Source organism: Carassius auratus, chromosome 5 (genome assembly GCF_003368295.1).
Source record: "Carassius auratus strain Wakin chromosome 5, ASM336829v1, whole genome shotgun sequence".
NCBI lineage: Eukaryota > Metazoa > Chordata > Actinopteri > Cypriniformes > Cyprinidae > Carassius > Carassius auratus.
This window is the reverse complement of record NC_039247.1, coordinates 21,170,190-21,187,634: the sequence shown is the minus strand read 5'-3', so window position 1 is coordinate 21,187,634 and position 17,445 is coordinate 21,170,190. Positions and strand designations below refer to the sequence as shown.

The 17,445-nt window shown below is 36.1% G+C and overlaps 3 protein-coding genes across 6 annotated transcripts; 1 reads left to right on the top strand and 2 right to left on the bottom strand.

The window, feature by feature from the left end:
- Nucleotides 1–32: 32 nt before the first annotated feature.
- Nucleotides 33–3,845, bottom strand: LOC113080901 (N-acylethanolamine-hydrolyzing acid amidase). Its single transcript, XM_026252955.1, has 11 exons — nt 3,561–3,845; nt 3,218–3,382; nt 2,975–3,098; nt 2,816–2,906; nt 2,644–2,720; nt 2,340–2,512; nt 2,114–2,176; nt 1,960–2,026; nt 1,719–1,747; nt 945–1,011; nt 33–546 (listed from the first exon to the last, which is right to left on the bottom strand). The coding sequence occupies exons 1-11, from the start codon at nt 3,734–3,736 to the stop codon at nt 535–537; spliced, it is 1,044 nt and encodes a 347-aa protein (XP_026108740.1). The 5' UTR covers nt 3,737–3,845; the 3' UTR covers nt 33–534.
- A 461-nt stretch (nt 3,846–4,306) lies between these two features.
- Nucleotides 4,307–7,732, top strand: LOC113080874 (flavin reductase (NADPH)). Of its 4 annotated transcripts, XM_026252938.1 has the most exons (6): nt 4,337–4,413; nt 4,732–4,734; nt 4,881–5,045; nt 5,783–5,984; nt 6,089–6,253; nt 6,522–6,748. In XM_026252938.1, exons 3-6 carry the CDS (start codon nt 4,908–4,910, stop codon nt 6,677–6,679), a joined length of 663 nt encoding a protein of 220 aa, XP_026108723.1. In that variant the 5' UTR covers nt 4,337–4,413; nt 4,732–4,734; nt 4,881–4,907; the 3' UTR covers nt 6,680–6,748. The 4 variants fall into 4 exon arrangements, with proteins under 4 accessions (XP_026108716.1, XP_026108729.1, XP_026108723.1 ...); XM_026252931.1 differs by lacking the exon at nt 4,732–4,734 and having other exon boundaries at nt 4,307–4,413; XM_026252944.1 differs by lacking the exon at nt 4,732–4,734 and having other exon boundaries at nt 4,328–4,413; nt 4,884–5,045.
- A 1,166-nt stretch (nt 7,733–8,898) lies between these two features.
- On the bottom strand, nt 8,899–16,450 carry LOC113080867 (long-chain-fatty-acid--CoA ligase ACSBG2-like). Its single transcript, XM_026252921.1, has 14 exons — nt 16,221–16,450; nt 15,979–16,076; nt 15,080–15,357; nt 14,883–14,971; nt 14,620–14,740; nt 14,163–14,243; nt 13,732–13,881; nt 13,424–13,591; nt 13,153–13,334; nt 12,838–13,071; nt 11,835–12,052; nt 11,399–11,538; nt 10,814–11,057; nt 8,899–10,512 (listed from the first exon to the last, which is right to left on the bottom strand). Exons 1-14 carry the CDS (start codon nt 16,289–16,291, stop codon nt 10,436–10,438), a joined length of 2,151 nt encoding a protein of 716 aa, XP_026108706.1. The 5' UTR covers nt 16,292–16,450; the 3' UTR covers nt 8,899–10,435.
- Between the last annotated feature and the right edge of the window lie 995 nt (nt 16,451–17,445).

Sequence of the window (17,445 nt, the reverse complement as noted above, 5' to 3'; positions counted from 1 at the left end):
TTTTCAAATACAATCCTAAGAAACCATACATCAATAGAAAGTTTATTTATTCAGCTTTATAATAAATAAATCTCAATTTTGAAAAATGTACACTTAAGACTGGTTTTGTGGTCCAGGGTCACATGTTACAGAAGCATACATTTGTGTGTTGAAAAAACAGAGCAAATACTGAAATGTGTCACAGTATTTCTAAAATGTAAGTCACTTAATATTAACTTCTTGTTTATTAAACATTTATTAAAATCAGTCCTACATTTACAATCTTTTTTTTTTTTTTAATGATTCTTTCCAAATAGACCTGTTTAAGTAATCTGATTCTTTTTTATTTATTTTTACTTTTCCTATTGCAACAGGCTATAGGTTTTATCACAAAAAAATGTCAGTTTTTTTCCCCAATATTGAGCAGCCCTCCATTTCAGATATTAAAATACGACTCATTCCATTGTGAAATGCAGAAGAGAAGTAGAATTTGTTGCACAGAACTAAGCTGGGTGAAAAGTCTGGCTGAGCTGGTCAAGAGAACGTCTCATTCCTTCACACGCACGTCTGTGAACAGAAAGGAAAGACCATTAACTGTATTTATGAAGAAAAGAAAATCTGAAAAAGATCATGTCAGTAAGTCACAGTTCCTAGACTAATGATTGCAAGATACAGAAGTTTCCAAAGCATAGAAAAGATTCCTGTGCTTGCTCCTTGCAACAGCTGACAGACTGATGTAAGCTGAGGGTTGCAAAACCCCTTAATGTCAAAATGATATCAGAGAAGCTATAGCAAACTCTTACATTTGGACAGAAATGTTGGTTCATTCAACAAAATCACTTATGTTACCAAACCAGCCAACTAGACTTCATGAAAGAATACCACATGACACGATGGTGGTAACATATGTAAAGTGAATCTTATGTTTTATGTTTTAAAAATCATGTATTAATGTTTGTTCTTACATCTCTGACAACTGTTGTGTACTTCTCAGGAGTGCCGGCACTCATGACGGTCGTATAAACAGTGCTCCTGGAAGGAAGATCATACTCACATTAAAAAGCTTTATTACAGAAAGCTGAAGAAACCTCTTTCATAAACACTTCACCACCCAAAAACCTTGTTTTTCTAACTTTACACTGGTACTTACATTTGTTTTAACATATTCAATTACAGTAATATAACATTACCATTCAAATGAAACCAGTAATTTAAGATTAAAAAGTTAAGGAAATAGAACAAAACAGACAATATTGTTTCTAGGTCACTTCAAACTAGATTCTTGTTTACAGAATAGTTGTAAAAACCCATATCAGATTTACATTCATGCTGATTTTCAGGAAAAATAGTACTCGGATATATAAATAGATATAGAGATGAGTTAAGAATCAGTGTTGAGTTGTTGGGCACCAGACATGAAAGAGGGCGAGAGTTCAACAGAGATCAATGCTTGGACTGTTCAGATTTACAGCTGATTGGCTTCAACAACAGAGTCTCTGTGAAATATTAAGTGTGAATAGTAGTGTGAAGTCTTCAAATGACGGGTTTCTGCAAACTCTCCAGGAAAATCCTAAATTCTGCATTGCGATGATTGTTAGATTATAATATTATAACTTCAGTGAGGAAGTATGATCAGATTTGTACGACCACATACGAGAAATGAGCACTCTATGTGAGACCGCTACACAATCATAAAATATCATCTGATAGGTGAAATGCTGCATTACTGTCCTCCTTACCGTTTACATACTGGATGCACCGATAAAACCTGTAACAGTGAAAATGAAAATGAATAAGTCAATAAATTATGTAATAAGAGTGCATGCTTTCACAAACCTGGAAATCTCCAGAATCCAGAAATTACTTCTATACTGAAAACATTTAAAATTGCGACATTTTGTAGTATTAACAGAGTGGGACAGAAATAAATGCCATAATCTATGACAATAACAGGCAGCAAAAATGGATTTGTCCATATACCTTATACAGAGAATCCATACTAATATGGTTTTGACCAGTGGCATTCAAAGCTTTCATGGCCACATCTCTGTAAAAAAGTCCAGGGGATGTTAAAACCATCTGTGAAATAATCACCTCACATTATGTTATTGATAAAAATGTACTGTGTGCTTGCCTTCGGTCATCCTGTTTAGGGGCGGGAAGCCAGTGGTCATAATTGGTTTCAACTCTATACCAGCTAAAACAAGCAACAGTAAAAATCACAGGTTTAGTAATGTAAAACGCTTCAGGAAATACTAGCATTATATGAACGAGAGCCTACTGTTGCATCATCATCACTTTTTGGCTTTCATTACAACAATTGTAAATTTTGTCATTTAAAAACAATGGTTTCTGCGTACTTTCCCTGAAGTGGATCCAGAGGCCAGATGTCGGCTGACCCGCTCCGGTCTCTGGTGATGACCATACCCTCACCATCATGAACACCACCCAAAATGTAATAAACATCTGTGATGATCGGCACCTTGGCCAGTCTCACTGCTGCATCCTGGAAATCCACAGCTGCTTCCAGAGTCTAAAGAGAATCAGTGATATACAGATTCATTTAATGCGATAAAGTCTCTTAACAGCCAATTAGTAATTATTGCACCAGTACTTTGATATACTGAATTTTATTTTTTATTTTATATACATTGGTTCCCTTACCTCTCGCACTAGCCAGCTAACTGGAGAACTTTTTAATAAAACTGCTGAAATTACATTCTCCCACCAATGCCCCTTACCTGTAATAAATATATATGTAAATTAAAACCACAAAAAAAAATCCACTAGATATCTCCTTTTTTTTTTCTTCTTTTTTTTTTTTTTATCAACCTACTGCGTTGGTTGCCAGACACTGTGAACTTGTTGGGGCTTTGTCCTGTCCACAGCCCAACATAACCAGCAAAAGTGGTTCCTCTGTACGCCACCTGAAGAAAAACTACTTTCAGATTCAAGAGAATAATGTAATGAAATATAATATAATAAACACTATTACCTTTCCATTTTTAATAAAAAGTACATCTAGAGTAAGATTTCTGAGCACACTGTGGGGATAATCCAGGTTTCTGCCATGGTAAATATTGCCCTTTGTATCCTGAGTTACAATACTGGTGCAAAAGCTAAAAAAAAAGCAAAGCAACCACAATGAATGCTGAAAACAAATTGACAACTAATCGATTCAAGTGAGGTACTGTAGGCTACTAAAAAGTGTAGAAAAACAGTCAACCTATATACTTACGCAGATACTTCATAGGCAAAGTTCAACAGCACAATATCTACAATGTCAGCGCCATAGAAGGATGCCATGCCCCGTATTTCTCCAGCATAGGGCTGTGGGATGTATTTCTCCAGAGCCTTCACTATAGGTTTAACTGCTTCATGAACCCATTTGGGAACAGTTGAGCTGCAAGGGAATGTGTTTAGGACGTAAGTGTGCTGTGGATCAGTGATGACAAACAATGAATAAATGTACACTAAAGATTTACAAAGTTCAAGAACATGATTTATTTAAGGTAAGATAGCAAAGGAAAGCAAGGTTTTCTCGTGATGTGCGCTCGGTGTTCAGACTGTCTGAATCTTACTCGATCACTTCAGACGCAGCTTTTCTCAAGAAGTCGATGTCATACAGGTTCTTCAGAGGAGCCCATCGCTGAAAGTCAGGCACGTCCAGACTGATGTTGACCACTGGAGGAGAGAAATCAGCTGTCGACACGCAGAAAACTGTCACGCCGAGAAACACACAGATCTGTAGCTTCATGGTGAATAATGAACACTAACTGTCCTTGTGATGGTGACATTTGAATATGCGAAACCAAAGACTTCACACCGTTTCAAACTTCTGCATTTGAAAACAAGGAACTGAAATGATTGTGGCAGTCATATTAACCACCAGAGGGAGTCGAGTTAAGACTTCTGCGCTTCACTAAAGTCCCACAGTGTGAAATCATATTCAACTGTTCAATGCTTAAAGCTTTGCTGTCAATAAAGATTGTGTTAATGAAGTTTGGTCCCTCCGATTAATGTGTTTCCAAATACTGGAATCATTTCGGACAATATTCGCCTTGATTTGGCAAGGCGTACGTTATATTTGAAGATTATAATTGGATCCTCATTTACAGATTTCTGTGGTCACAGTCTGAGGAAACGGGGTATTTTTTTGTGCACAACAGCACATAAAAATCCATTTTTGCTGCAACTTGCACTTTTAAAACTTTGTTTTAAAAGGAAACCAAACGTTTTCTTATAATGTCATGTATTAATAATGTATGAAGGTTTTTTTTTTTAGAGAAACATGAATTTGGACCTGATAGGACGCATACTCGTGCGCATGCGCACTCGTGTCCACATCTGTGAAAGTTAATAAACTGCACGCATGGGTTTACTGTTGCTGCGTTGCCAGAACTTGTCACCCACACAAGCACGAGCGATTTCAGAGTGAGTTTGGTAGTTGTTTGGCATATATTTACTGATGTGTCTTTTTTGCGATTCATGTTGGATGAACACTGGGGTCTTTACACATGTTGCTGATCAGCTAGATGCGGCACTGTTTTTTTTTTTAAAGGTGTTTTGTGTGTTGACGACAGGTGTAAATGCTTTATTTGGTGATGCTCACATGTTTCAGACCATTTACAAATATCTATCCTCGGCTAAAAACACACTTTCGGTTTGAATGTGTCCTCAGATGCTTTTCATGTTGTTGTCGTTGAGGAGGAGTCTTGAGATAACAAATGTCATTTCCGGACATTTGGTAAGCAGGTTATATCACAAGCAGGAGATCATTCAAACAAAACTAACTTTTTGCGAAGTTACACGCAAATCCAGAAACCCTCTTCATATTTTTAGCCCTTTCTCTGCGGTTTTGTGCAAACGAGTGTGTTATAGCAGCACATTTTCTTGTTTAGCAGGAATATAGGGTTCTGTCCGGAGTAATGATGAAGATTGCAGTAGTTGGCGCGACTGGTCAAACCGGGGAGCAGCTGGTCAATCAGGCTCTTCAGCAGGGACACTGCGTCACTGCCCTCGTCAGAAACCCGGCGAAACTGACGCTAACGCACGAGAACCTCAAGGTAAATAGTAGTAGGAAGGTTTATGCTCATAGTATATATTGTTATTCTTTTTGAAAATGCATGGTGAAATTAAGAAATACTTTAATTTGTACTGTTACATTGATCATGAATTTGTTCCCAGGTGCAATTGGTTGGACTGCAGATTCACAATAAAAAAGGCTATGCATCTAAATTCATTTGGCAAAGTCCTTTATGACAAAATGAATCTTTCATGTGAAGTATGAGTAAAATAGTCTTGAGTTATTCATTAGCTCTTGGTTTTTCTTATCTAGCTGACTCAAGTCTGCACATTGCTTAAATGACTGTTTACTTTAGGATTGGAATAAAATTAACCAGTTCTTAGTCACCAAGGTGACTGTTTTAATGCATAACTTGTATGCAAGTTTTTGTTTTATCTTTTATTATAGTTGTTATATGAGTTTTTGTACAGTGTCATTGAAGAAGACGGCTACAATTTAGCATAACGGTCACAAGGGTGGCATAAAATCTTAATGTGTTTCGTTTATGGGCTGATATCATCACATGATTTGCTTGCTCCACACTTTTGGGCAGGAAGTCAAGATTTTTAAGGACAATTCCAAATGAGTTCAACGTACTGTAGATTACATTTCATGTGTTCCAGTCCAGATGATGCACATTTTGTCTCTCAGATTTTCAGTATTCACTTAGTAGCTGTATACTACTAGGATCCAGCCTCATAACCTTGTATTGTTTAACCGCATGCCTTCGTGTGATAGGTGGTTGAAGCAGACATTTTCTCAGAAGACAGCTTGAAACTGCACTTCAAAGGTCAGGATGCTGTCTTGTCCTGTCTTGGCTTTCCAATCTCATTTTTACATGGAGTCACTGGCTACAGTCAGTCTATGAAGGCAGCATTGAATGCTATGCGTGAAGTCAAAGTCAATCGAATCATCACCATGACCTCGTGGTACACTGACCGTAAGTGCAGTGTTTTTATTATGGATAGGTATACAAAACAGAAAGTATTTTTGTCTGATCGTTTGTCTGGTGTAGTAATTGGATTGCTATGGCACTCTTCACAGCAAATTCAGGCTCCAATTCTTCCTATTTCATCCGCTTCATGTTGCTTCCCATGATCAGAAGTGTTCTGAACAACATGTATGAAATGGAAAACCTTCTTAAGCAGACTGAAGACATCAACTGGACTGTTGTCCGGCCGCCTGGTCTCAAGAATACACCAACAACAGGTGAGATTTATTAATAAAACATCAAATCCAATTTAAATAGTTGGGTTTATGATACATTTTAGTGCTTTAGTATTTTTATATACATGTAATACTATAATACATTTTAGTGCGTTCTTCAGTTGTTGTTAGATTTTTACGTTTATTACTATGCAAACTGCTTATTGACAAATAAATCATTTTTGGAGGTTTTCTTTTGCTGCGAAGCCATTAGGTTTCCACACATTTCAGTGCTTTAAATTTGTGGTAATTTGTCTTGTTGTTTTCAAAGCCAATGAGTTCCTCACTCATGAAGGTTATTATGTCCCTGATGAAAATGGTGCGCCAATCGGCCAGTCTGTGTCACGAGGAGATGTGGCTCGTTTCATGCTCTCTCTACTCAATAACAATGCTTGGATGAAGAAAGCTGTTGCTATCGCCACCAAATGAGGAAAAAATATATGAAAAAAAGCTTGTAAAAACATTAAAATGAAGTTGAAGAGCAAGGAAATGACAATACACTGCATGTGCTCTTTTCTTCTCAAATATACTGTGTATGAAATGTGAAATTACATTTAAACAGCCGTATTTGTAACAAATAACTTCACTCATTTATAATCATTAACAATATCAATATCAATGTTGATTTCCTGCATGACAAAAAAAAAACACATCAAGCCTTATTTCTTTTTGTGATGTCCTTTCCAACAATATATAACTGACAAAACATTATAAACATCATTAGGAAAAGTTTATTGACTTGCTATGCTATAATCCTGTATAACAGAACGTCTGTTGTTATTGAATTTTATATTATCATTTTTTTTTTTACTTTTTTATGTTCATATATGTATTACATATCTGTAGATTTATTTACAGTACACTACATTCAGATTTTACAGTTTATATGGATTTTATGCAGTTACACTACATGAATAAGTGGATGCTCAGGTTAAAATCATGACTATATTTAAATGTTATACAAAAGGTATTTAACATTCAAATATATGTTAAATAGTACACCAGCACACTGATTTTTGCCCACTATTAACCATATAGTTGTAATCTAATGAACTACTTGCTGAAATAGACTACAACAACATAACACAATATATTTAGAGAGAACCTGTAGTTCCTGACACAAACCACTATAAGGCTTTCACTGTGCCCGAAGACACTGGGTTTGGTGAAGCAGCCAGTTCAGCATGAACACACACAAATCTGATTTTTGGAAACAAATACCTGTTGAATGATGACCTTTTCTGCTGTTATTGCTGAATGTTTGATGTTGAGCAAGTGAATTCATTAAATTGTCCTTTAAGATGCAGTCTGCCATTAACTTTATGCAACTGATGTCTTATGACCACACGAGTGCAGTGTTGCACTGTTTTTAATAAACCACTTGTATACCCTGCCTGTACCTTGTGAGTATATGCATCAAGGCCTACATTAAATGTCATAAGTTAATGGAGTAAAAAATGACCAATAAAATTAAGAAAATAATTTTTTGTCATCATTCATATTTTGACAATAAAGGTATTTTTAAAAATAAGAGGAAGAAAAGCTTTTACATTTTAATAGAGCAGCCTGAACATTCTGCTAAAGATTAACTTTTTTTGTTGCACAAAAGTTAAAAAAAATTCTTACTGGTTTCGAACGACATGAGAATAAATGATGACAGAATTTTTATTTTAGGGTCAACTATCCTTTAAGACTTGTGTAAGATTTCAGTAAATAGATATGTGGTAATTTTGTAAGTAAATGAGCTAAACCAACGAAAGTCATTTTTGGGGACAAAGTTTTTAGGCTGGTCTGGCTATGTTGCAAGAGTTAAAGGCAACCAGCTCACTCCCATGAGAGGAAGTTCCAGAGCAATCCAGAGCCAGTCTGTTCAGTTACTAAAACTGCTCAGGTCACATGAGTGAAGTATGCAACCTTTGACCTAATTAGTATTATATTAGTATTAAATTAATTTAAAACACAAAGACTTAAGACGGTGAGAATGGATGTAGTTGAATATCGTGTGTAAGTCCGGTTTCTGATGTCATCTACTGCCCAGAGAATATAATGAATGAAAAGGTTTCATTTCCAGCACTTTTATTACTGCTGAAGTTGTGTAAGGTGAATGGATGACTTAATTTGATTGAATGTACTGTACGTAGATAGTCATCTGAGGACTTTGTCCTAAATGGACAGATATCATGTTTGATCATCAGAAGAGCAATGACCAGGCTGAGAAAAATGATTAATATGATAAATTAATGTTGAATGGATAAGTTAAATAATTGGGGGACATGATAATTATTTATATTTACATATTAAAATATTGAGGGAAAAAATAAGGTTACTAAAACACAATACGAATCCAGAGTCGTACAGCACATTATTTTAATTTGAAAAGTTTATTATTTTATTTACCAGCCAGGTCATGGTAAATTATTATGAATATTTGAATAATTATTCAAATAATTGAAAAGAATATAAAAAAAAATAGCTACACCAGGTACAAAATTATAAATAAATGAATTAATAATTTTTTTAGCTTAAAAATAGCTTTGATGCTTTTGTCCCGTGCATCCGATGGGCCCTTTTCTAAATAAATGGTCACATGATAAAAATTATGCACTACCTGCTTTCGTGATTCCCTTTTGCAGTGAGATTTCCAAAGTGTTTTGACATTTGCATTTATTCATTTAGCAAACACTGCTTTACAAGGCGTCATAAAAATGAAGACTAGTGATTCATTTTAAAGAGGCAAAAACACATATTACGAGTGCTGATACAAAGTTTCAGACATTGTTCAGAATAGTACAAGCTTGGAAGAAAAAGTGTGTGTTTGGGGGGGGGGGCTTTTATGAACAGTGAAAAGAAAAAGTAGTTGCATAAAAATAGGCAGAATAATGATTAAGAGCTGTAAATTTACTTCGATGTCATTGTATATCCAAAAACTAATCTCTCAGCTAATTTGCATACTTCACATATCTTCTGTATCAGAGGAGATACTTTACTTACGGTTCATTGGCTTCAACAGCTGCATGTGACACCAGATATGTTCAATTGTTATAAAAGAACTTCCAACAATTGGTAATGCAGAACACAAACAAGATCAGTCTCAATGAAACTGTCTGAAAAAAGTGAACAAAAGAAAACGCTTTTATGAAGGGATGAGGTTTCTTGCTTGTATTTCTGGATAACTTCAAAACTGGTTCGAAGACAATATAAACAATCCCTGAGGGGCGGGGTGGGGTTAAACCACAGTGCCTACAGTGTTGTGCCTCATCAGAGAGATGATTTTTGTTTTGTTTGGGAACAGACGCACACAGGCATATCATCACGAGGTTTCCCTGTGCCTACTCACACTACCAAATATCCCAGAAATGTAGATAGAGAAAAAAAAATAGATTATCACATGGAGTATCAATGGAGTTTAATAGTTATTAATAATAATTTATTATTTACTTCTATACTTCAAAACAATCTCCGTTCTCATGAATATTCAGGGTGCTCTGTGGATGGGCACTGTTGCACATTAAATTTATTCTGCCAGTGATGTATACAGGAAGTATGGAATCCTGTTTTCACCTTTTTATCTCACTTTTTTTTTTTTTTTTTTAATGCAAAATATAATTCTGAGTTTTTATCTCACAATTCAGTTTTTTTTTCCAATACTCAATGTGCTGGGTGAATTGTGAACAGCAAGAGAACAAACAATTGTCCCACATTTCTTTACAGTTACGCTGTAACTGTCTGAAGTACTAACAATACTCAATATGCAAGCAACAGCAGGTCTATTATCCTCTACAGATCATATGAGACTCAATCTAAACCTATTTTCAATCTAAAACTTTGTCTATTTAGACAAATTGACTTCACATGCCGGTTGTAACAACAGTAATATGCACAGTAATTGCATAGTAATATCATTTACATACAATCAACTCTGATTTCATATATTGTACAGAATATACAGAACCAGTTATAATGACAAATAGCTATAAAACTGATCAATTGCAACTTTGCCGAAGCTAACAAATCTATTGGTATAAAATAATGTAAAGTCTGACTTAGACCAATGAGATGTTATAATAGTGAGGTCCACTGGAAGCCCTGGAGTGAGCAAAATACAGATTACTGATCAGTGGCAAAAGAATATGATCCCGTTGTAGTCTGCAATTGAATTCCCACAGTTTCATTTTGGTTCTTCTGTTATTCACTATAAAATTTGTTTATTTCTTCTTGATACATTTTACTGACAACAGGCCTTTTGAGCTTCATGGTTGGACCTGAGGAAAAAAAAGAAGAAAACAATCCTTCACATTCACATCTAATAGATCCATCAGCCAGTTTACTATAATTATGAATTAAGGAATGTGGTTAAGCAGCATGGCAGCAGGTCCTGTAAAGACCTTTCATTAAAACGTGAGACCAACTGACACAAATGCTTCTCATAGTTGTGTCACACTGACAGATGCAAGTGCGTCTGCAGCATTTTACAAGAATTTAATAATGATGGACATCTATACATTAGATTCAACTCTCCAGTTCGGTTTAATATCCATGTCTATATAAAGAAATAACACTCACCAAGTTCTCCGCCAGACACAGAGAAGTCTCTTGAGAGGATGGTCCACTTTTGGACTCTCTGGGCATTGGATGTGGCGTTGGCATTTACGCAGTCTATGCCTTCCTGGATGACTTTGTAAATGGCCGGTTCTTTTTTGTTAATGATTTCTGAGACTTTGCTGGCAATTACACCATGTTGCCGACAAAACTCCACCGCTAATGGAGTCAGCTCATCTGTGGGGTCTCCATTGTCATCAACGTTACACTAAAAATAAAACACATTCCTTCTGAAAAATGGCACATTAGCTAAGTTTTTTTGGTGTTATAAATGTAAACATTTGGTAAAATGTACACATTTATTGGTCTCATTAAAAGAACAGTTCACACAAATATGAAAATATGCTTAAAAAATATTCCCCCTCATGCCAACCAAAGTATAGGTGAGGTTGTTTCCTCACTGGAACTGATTTGGAGAAATTTAGCATTACATCACCTGCTCACCAATGGATCCCCTGTGATCCTCAATAATGCTAAATTTCTCCCAATTAAAAAATTAAGAAACGAGTGTAATTTTATTTTTCTTTTATTAAGTAAATGTAGACTCACCTTGAGTGTGAGTAGCATAGAGAGAAACTTCTTTTTGTCCCCAACCAGCATGGCATTGCTGACGATTGACACCTCCTCCTTTAGGGCATCCTCAATGGGGACGGGTGGTACATTTTCTCCACCAGCAGTAATGATTAATTCTGCAAAAATAAGGTAATTAGATATACACATGTATAAATTAATTTTGGTTGTTACACTGTATGCATTTATCTTAGATACATTTCTGCTCACATTAATACTGTATGAAAGTTGTCCAAAGGTAGAGAAAACAACAATCTACCAATTACCAAAAGAAATCTATACCAATCATAGAATCACACTGAGCAAACTGTACCAAAATAGCTCTTAAGAGCCTGCTCACTGCCATGAAGCACTGCAACTGAACTGCAATTTAAGCACTGCAATTGAATATAATCTACAACATGTGTATTTCTACCTTTTATCCTGCCGGTGATGTACAGGAAGTCATCTTTGTCGTGTTTGCCCAGGTCTCCTGAGTGAAGCCACCCGTCTGCATCCAGTGCCTCCTCAGTCTTGTCTGGCATGTTCAGGTATCCCATAAACACATGCCTCCCCCAGAAACAGATCTCACCGGTTCCATCTGTATCCGGCTTGTCTAACTTAGTTTTGCAGCCAGTCAACACTTTACCACAACTGAAGGAGAACAGAACATGATAAAGCTTTTTTCAGAAGTAACAATGACTTTCAGCCAATTGGTGGATGTTTGAAGTCATGCTCACACGCGTGGAATTCATCACTTTAACATGGACATGTTGGAGGAATATGTCAAACTTTTTCTTGGTCCTTTTTGAAGAGTAAGAAGATTTTCTCTCTTTCTGTTCCAGCTCATTCACTGTGAAATAAATTTTCTATAGAATCCTCTCCATGTATTGACACTTTTGGCCTAAAGACTTTATTTTCTTTGACTTTTGAATAATTTTGAGTTTTGGGAATAATATGACTTTTTTTTTTTTTTTAAATGTATTTGTATGTTTCTAAGTTTTTAATATAAATTTAACATTGCCATGTTCATGCTATTATAGTATTATTAATATTATTATTATTAGCTTCTTTTGTGTTCAACAGAAGGAATAATCTCATGCAGTTTTGAAACAACTTGAATATGATGATGACAGATTTTTTTCAATTTTGGGTCAACTATCCCTTTAAGTTTACAATTAATATTTGGGGCTACTTTAACTAGAAAACCAAAACAATCAAACAGTGCCTTAGAATCATTTAAAGGCATAGTTCATCCAATGCTAATGTTTACTAAAAACCGTGTCATTCCAAACCCACAAGCAGTTATTTTCCTTTATGAACACAAAAATTGTTTCTCTGAAGTGAAGTGAGTATATCAACACAAATTCCTTTAAGGCATCTATGTAATTTCAAATACTGCATGTGTGTTAATATAGAAAGCACATCGCGCCTCTGACCTCATAATGTGATAACCCTCGGCACAGGAGACGGAGTGAGGTCCAGTGCTCTCGCTCATGCCGTACAGCTCAAAGATGGTGATGTAAAGGCTCATGAAGTACTCCAGTGTGTCTTTGGTGATGGGAGCTGCACCTGTGTAACAGGCCTTACAGCGGTCGAGGCCCAGAGCTTTTCTTACATTCTTGAAAACAAGGGCATTCGCCAACGTGAAGCCCCACGGCACTGAGGAATCACTGTAAAGAAATCAAATGAACTTTGGGATTCTTTCAAAAGATTCAATTTATGATTGACTCCATGGTTCCTTTAAAACGCACCCATTCATGGCATTATAGCTAGCTTGAAGTCCGATCCCCTTGGCCCAGTCTCCAATCTTTTTCTTCGTAACGGACGACTTTGCACCAGCAGATTTCATTGCTTCCTGCATTTTTTCCCAAACTCGGGGAACTCCCAAAAAGCTTGTGGGACGCACATCTCTCAGAGTGTTGGCCAAGGAGCCCTACAGTGATTTAGACAAAGATATATATATATTTCCAAAAGTAAACAGTGTAAGCATCTTAAAATTCAGCATAAAAGCTGGATTTTAACCTTCAGGGCATCTGGCTCGGCGAAATTGGTTATGGCGGCAAACCTCATACAGATCCACATGTCATGGACCTGGGCTGCCACGTGACTCAAGGGCAAGTAGCTCACGATTTCCTCCTCAGCCATATTCAGATTGGTCATGAGACCTGCTGCAGTGGCTGTCCAAGTGATCTGGATGGAGGAGGGATGAATTTAAGAGACACCACTAATTATCCCATCAAAATAAAAAATATTAACGTGGTTAATTAAATTTGGCATTGGGCGTAAGTGCTGAGAAAGTCACTTTATTTGACACTTTAAGTTGTACTCACATTATCTTGGCTGAGCATGACCCCTTTGGGATTCCCTGTGGTGCCTGATGTGTAGATTAATGTGCAGCACTCGTTGGCCTTTTGACTGTCTATCAGCGCATCCAGCTCGGCTTCAGAGACACTCTCCCCCAACTTCATAAATTCAGCCCACTGAGAGAACATCAAATGAAAACACATCAGGAGCACTGTTTGATTAGTTGACGTATTGAAAATGCATTGCTGTTAAGATTAATTTTACTTGACTGGCTTTTTGTGAAAAACAAAACAAAAAACATACTGAACATACTGATACTTCCTCATTTGGGAACAAACATTACTCACCTGTAATTATCCGTGAACCTGCATTATCTTTATTCTCTTACATGTATATGTTTTGTGCAACCATTTGGTATTCAGAGGCATTTTTATTTTATTATTTGGCAAAAACTTACTGTATAGACATTTGGTAACTTCTGCTCCAGTTCACCCTTGTACTGAACAATAGCCTTCAGATGTGGCAGCTGATCTCTGACCTGTGAGAACAGTGAAAGAAAACTGATCAGTATTTTATAAGAAGATTCAGCCATTCGTTTACATATTATTGTTCTTTTTTTAATTACATTTTCATAATGATACATTAGGGTTAATATTTAATGCTTAAAATCAGTATTAATTCACAGACATTTCACTCACTAACATCAGTGAGGATTAATAAATGCTTCAAAAGTATTGCTCATGTTAGCTGTTGTCAAATAACTATTGTCAACGTTCAGAACCTTTATATATTTCTATACTAGCAATTCTGGATGATTTTTTTATTGCATTACTTCTCATATTCATGTCTTTCTACAGTAGGTTGAATCTTGCATTGATAATCTACTAAATGAAAGCGGTTCATTTTTAAACTACCTGGAGGATTTTGATCAGTTGTTTGTTGTTTTCGACCACCAGAACATTGGCTTCACAGTTATCAGCGACATACTGGCAGGCCTCTGGAGAGTTAGTTGTGTAGATCCCAGTGGCCAGTCCCCTGAGACAAAACAAGATATGTGTTGAGAAATCTAGACAAAGCTATCCCACATTCCATCAAAACGTTTTCTAAAGTCTTTTCCTCATTCTCTAACTTCAAGTAGATTAACTATTAAAAGATTAAATGAATTCTCAGTCAATACCCTGCTAGGATACATCCGACGTCTGCTATAAACCATTCAGGAGAGTTGAAGCCCAGAATGCCGACTCCATGGAATCGCTCCAGGCCAAGCTAGAGTACACACAGAGCACAGTGACTGCATATGCAAACACAATTCTTCACCTAAAGCTCATTCATTCAAAAATTCATTTTAAAAGATGAAAAGATGTGAAGTCATACGCTCAGAAAGCTTTTGGCTGCCGCTCTTGCATGTTGATAGTACTCCTTATAGGTCAGAGTGACCCATGTTCCTTCCTTCTTTGCACGGAGGGCAGGATAGTCTCCGTACTTCTGCACTGTACCCAGGAACATCTGATGGATGGTCATCGGAGGTTCTGAGCCGAGTCCCGATGTCTCCATCCTCAGTTTGACAGGCTTGTCTCTGGCCGCGCTCCACAGCTCCTGAGCTGGAGCGAGTCGCACACCTCCAGTCGTCAGTGGTATAGCAGGATTATTGCCTTTTTGATCGGGACAGCAAGGACACACAGGAGACATGATTCTATTTTAAAAAGGGCTTCTGAAAGGTATTGCAAATTTACAAATGAAGCTTCTGCACGCTCTTGAAGCAAGAAGAGATCAGTCCATTCAGGCACCTGTCCACGTCTGCTGTCACACACGGAGGAACAAACAGCTTATCAAGAGTACACAAATAGGTCAGGTTACTGACAGGGTATGGTGTGTGTTTCTCACCAATCAGGTTCCACGTGTGTAACAGGTTAAAAATATGAACAGAACAATTCAAATTATTACTAATTATTACTAGGATGGTATATTTGCATACTGTGGACTTCAAATCTACAGACTGCACACTGAAAAAAATTACATTTTAAAGAAGAAAGACTTAATTAGTACTTTTTTGTAAAACACACTCAACTAAACATTATGTACAACTTTGAATTTTTTTTTTTTTTTTTTTTTTTTGCTGCAGCAACATTTATAAATTATATTATTCTTTATGTTATATAATTCTTGTTTTATTTGTGTTTGTGAATAATCTATTCAGAAACTCTTCAGAATTTATGCAAAATAGTTGTATTTTTGATATGCAAACATATTGTGAACATGCATGTGAAGACTACCTGTGTTTCTCTTCATTACAGAGAATGAACAATCTCCATTGGGTTGGTCTTTGGAGTCATGAAGGTTTACGGTCTGATATTCACCAGTTTTAGAAGAACTAGCAAGACAGACAAATGATACATGATAACATAAAATATACATCGATAAAAAAATACAATAAAAAAGTCAAATAATCAAGTACCAAAATATTGGACGAGGACAGAAATGACATATTTCATTGATTAAGTCTAAGTCTACATACCCTTGACTATTATTTCCGGAGACAGGAATTTCCTTGGAATCACTCTGTGATATACACTCATCGGAAGACATTGTATAGTTTGAGTCTTAAATGACAACAAAATAAAATGTTATTACAAAAGCTTGAGTTCACAAAGTAGCGACCAAATACAACAAAGAAAAAGCTATAATATAAATGAAAAAATTATATGTCTAATGTCTTCTATTCAGTCAAAAGACTCCAACACCAGTGGATTCAGAAGGTAATTTATCTTTTATATGTACCCCCTGCTCTTGCAAAATACTAAGCAATATGTGCCAGTGGATAGAGTGCCAGATGATGAAAGCAGCAGACGAGAGGTTACAGTCAATGACTAACCTTTCACCAACATTAGGAAATTCAGATTAAAGCACTATTACGTTAAATAGTCTAATGTGCAAATGTGCATATCTTTAAATTTAGAATTATACGTGAAAAAAATACATGTGTTTGCACACGTTTAGTCTTACAAAATATCTGCATTTGAAGTTTGTATAAGTATGCCATCTAGAGGATGTCTAAGTAATTAATACAATTTAAGGGATAGATCACCCAAAAAATTTAATTCTGTCATCATTTAGTCCCGCTTCACTTGTTCCAAATCTGTATGAATTTCTTTCTTCCGGTGAACATAAAGAAGATATTTTGAAGAATGTTGGTAACCAACCTGTTGACAGTAACCAGTGACTTCAATAGCACCCCCCATCCCCCCCCCCCCCCACACACACACACACACACAATGGAAGTCAGTGGCTACCAGCAACTGTTTAGTTGACAACATTCTTCAAGATATCTTCATGAAAATCATACAGGTTTGGAACAACTTCAGGTTTAGTAAAAAGACGATGACAGACTTTTGGTTAAACAATTCCTTTAAGTTGAGTAGACTGGACATTGCATTTTTAGAAGACACACACACACACACACATACTGTACGTACATACAGTGTGTGTGTGTGTGATTGTGATATATTGGGCCAGTGAGCGAAAAAGAAAAAGAAAAAAAAGATACAAAGATAAATAATAATTAATGGCATTTTCTTGAAATGTTATAATTCCATAACAGTTAATTCAAAGAAAACGAATAATTATTTTTTCTTTTCTTTTTTTTTTTAAATCCTGGGAATTACGCCTCAAGCAGAAGTTCATAACTTGACTACTCAAGATTGCAAAAGGACAAAGTTCATGATAATTACAACACAAGTGTG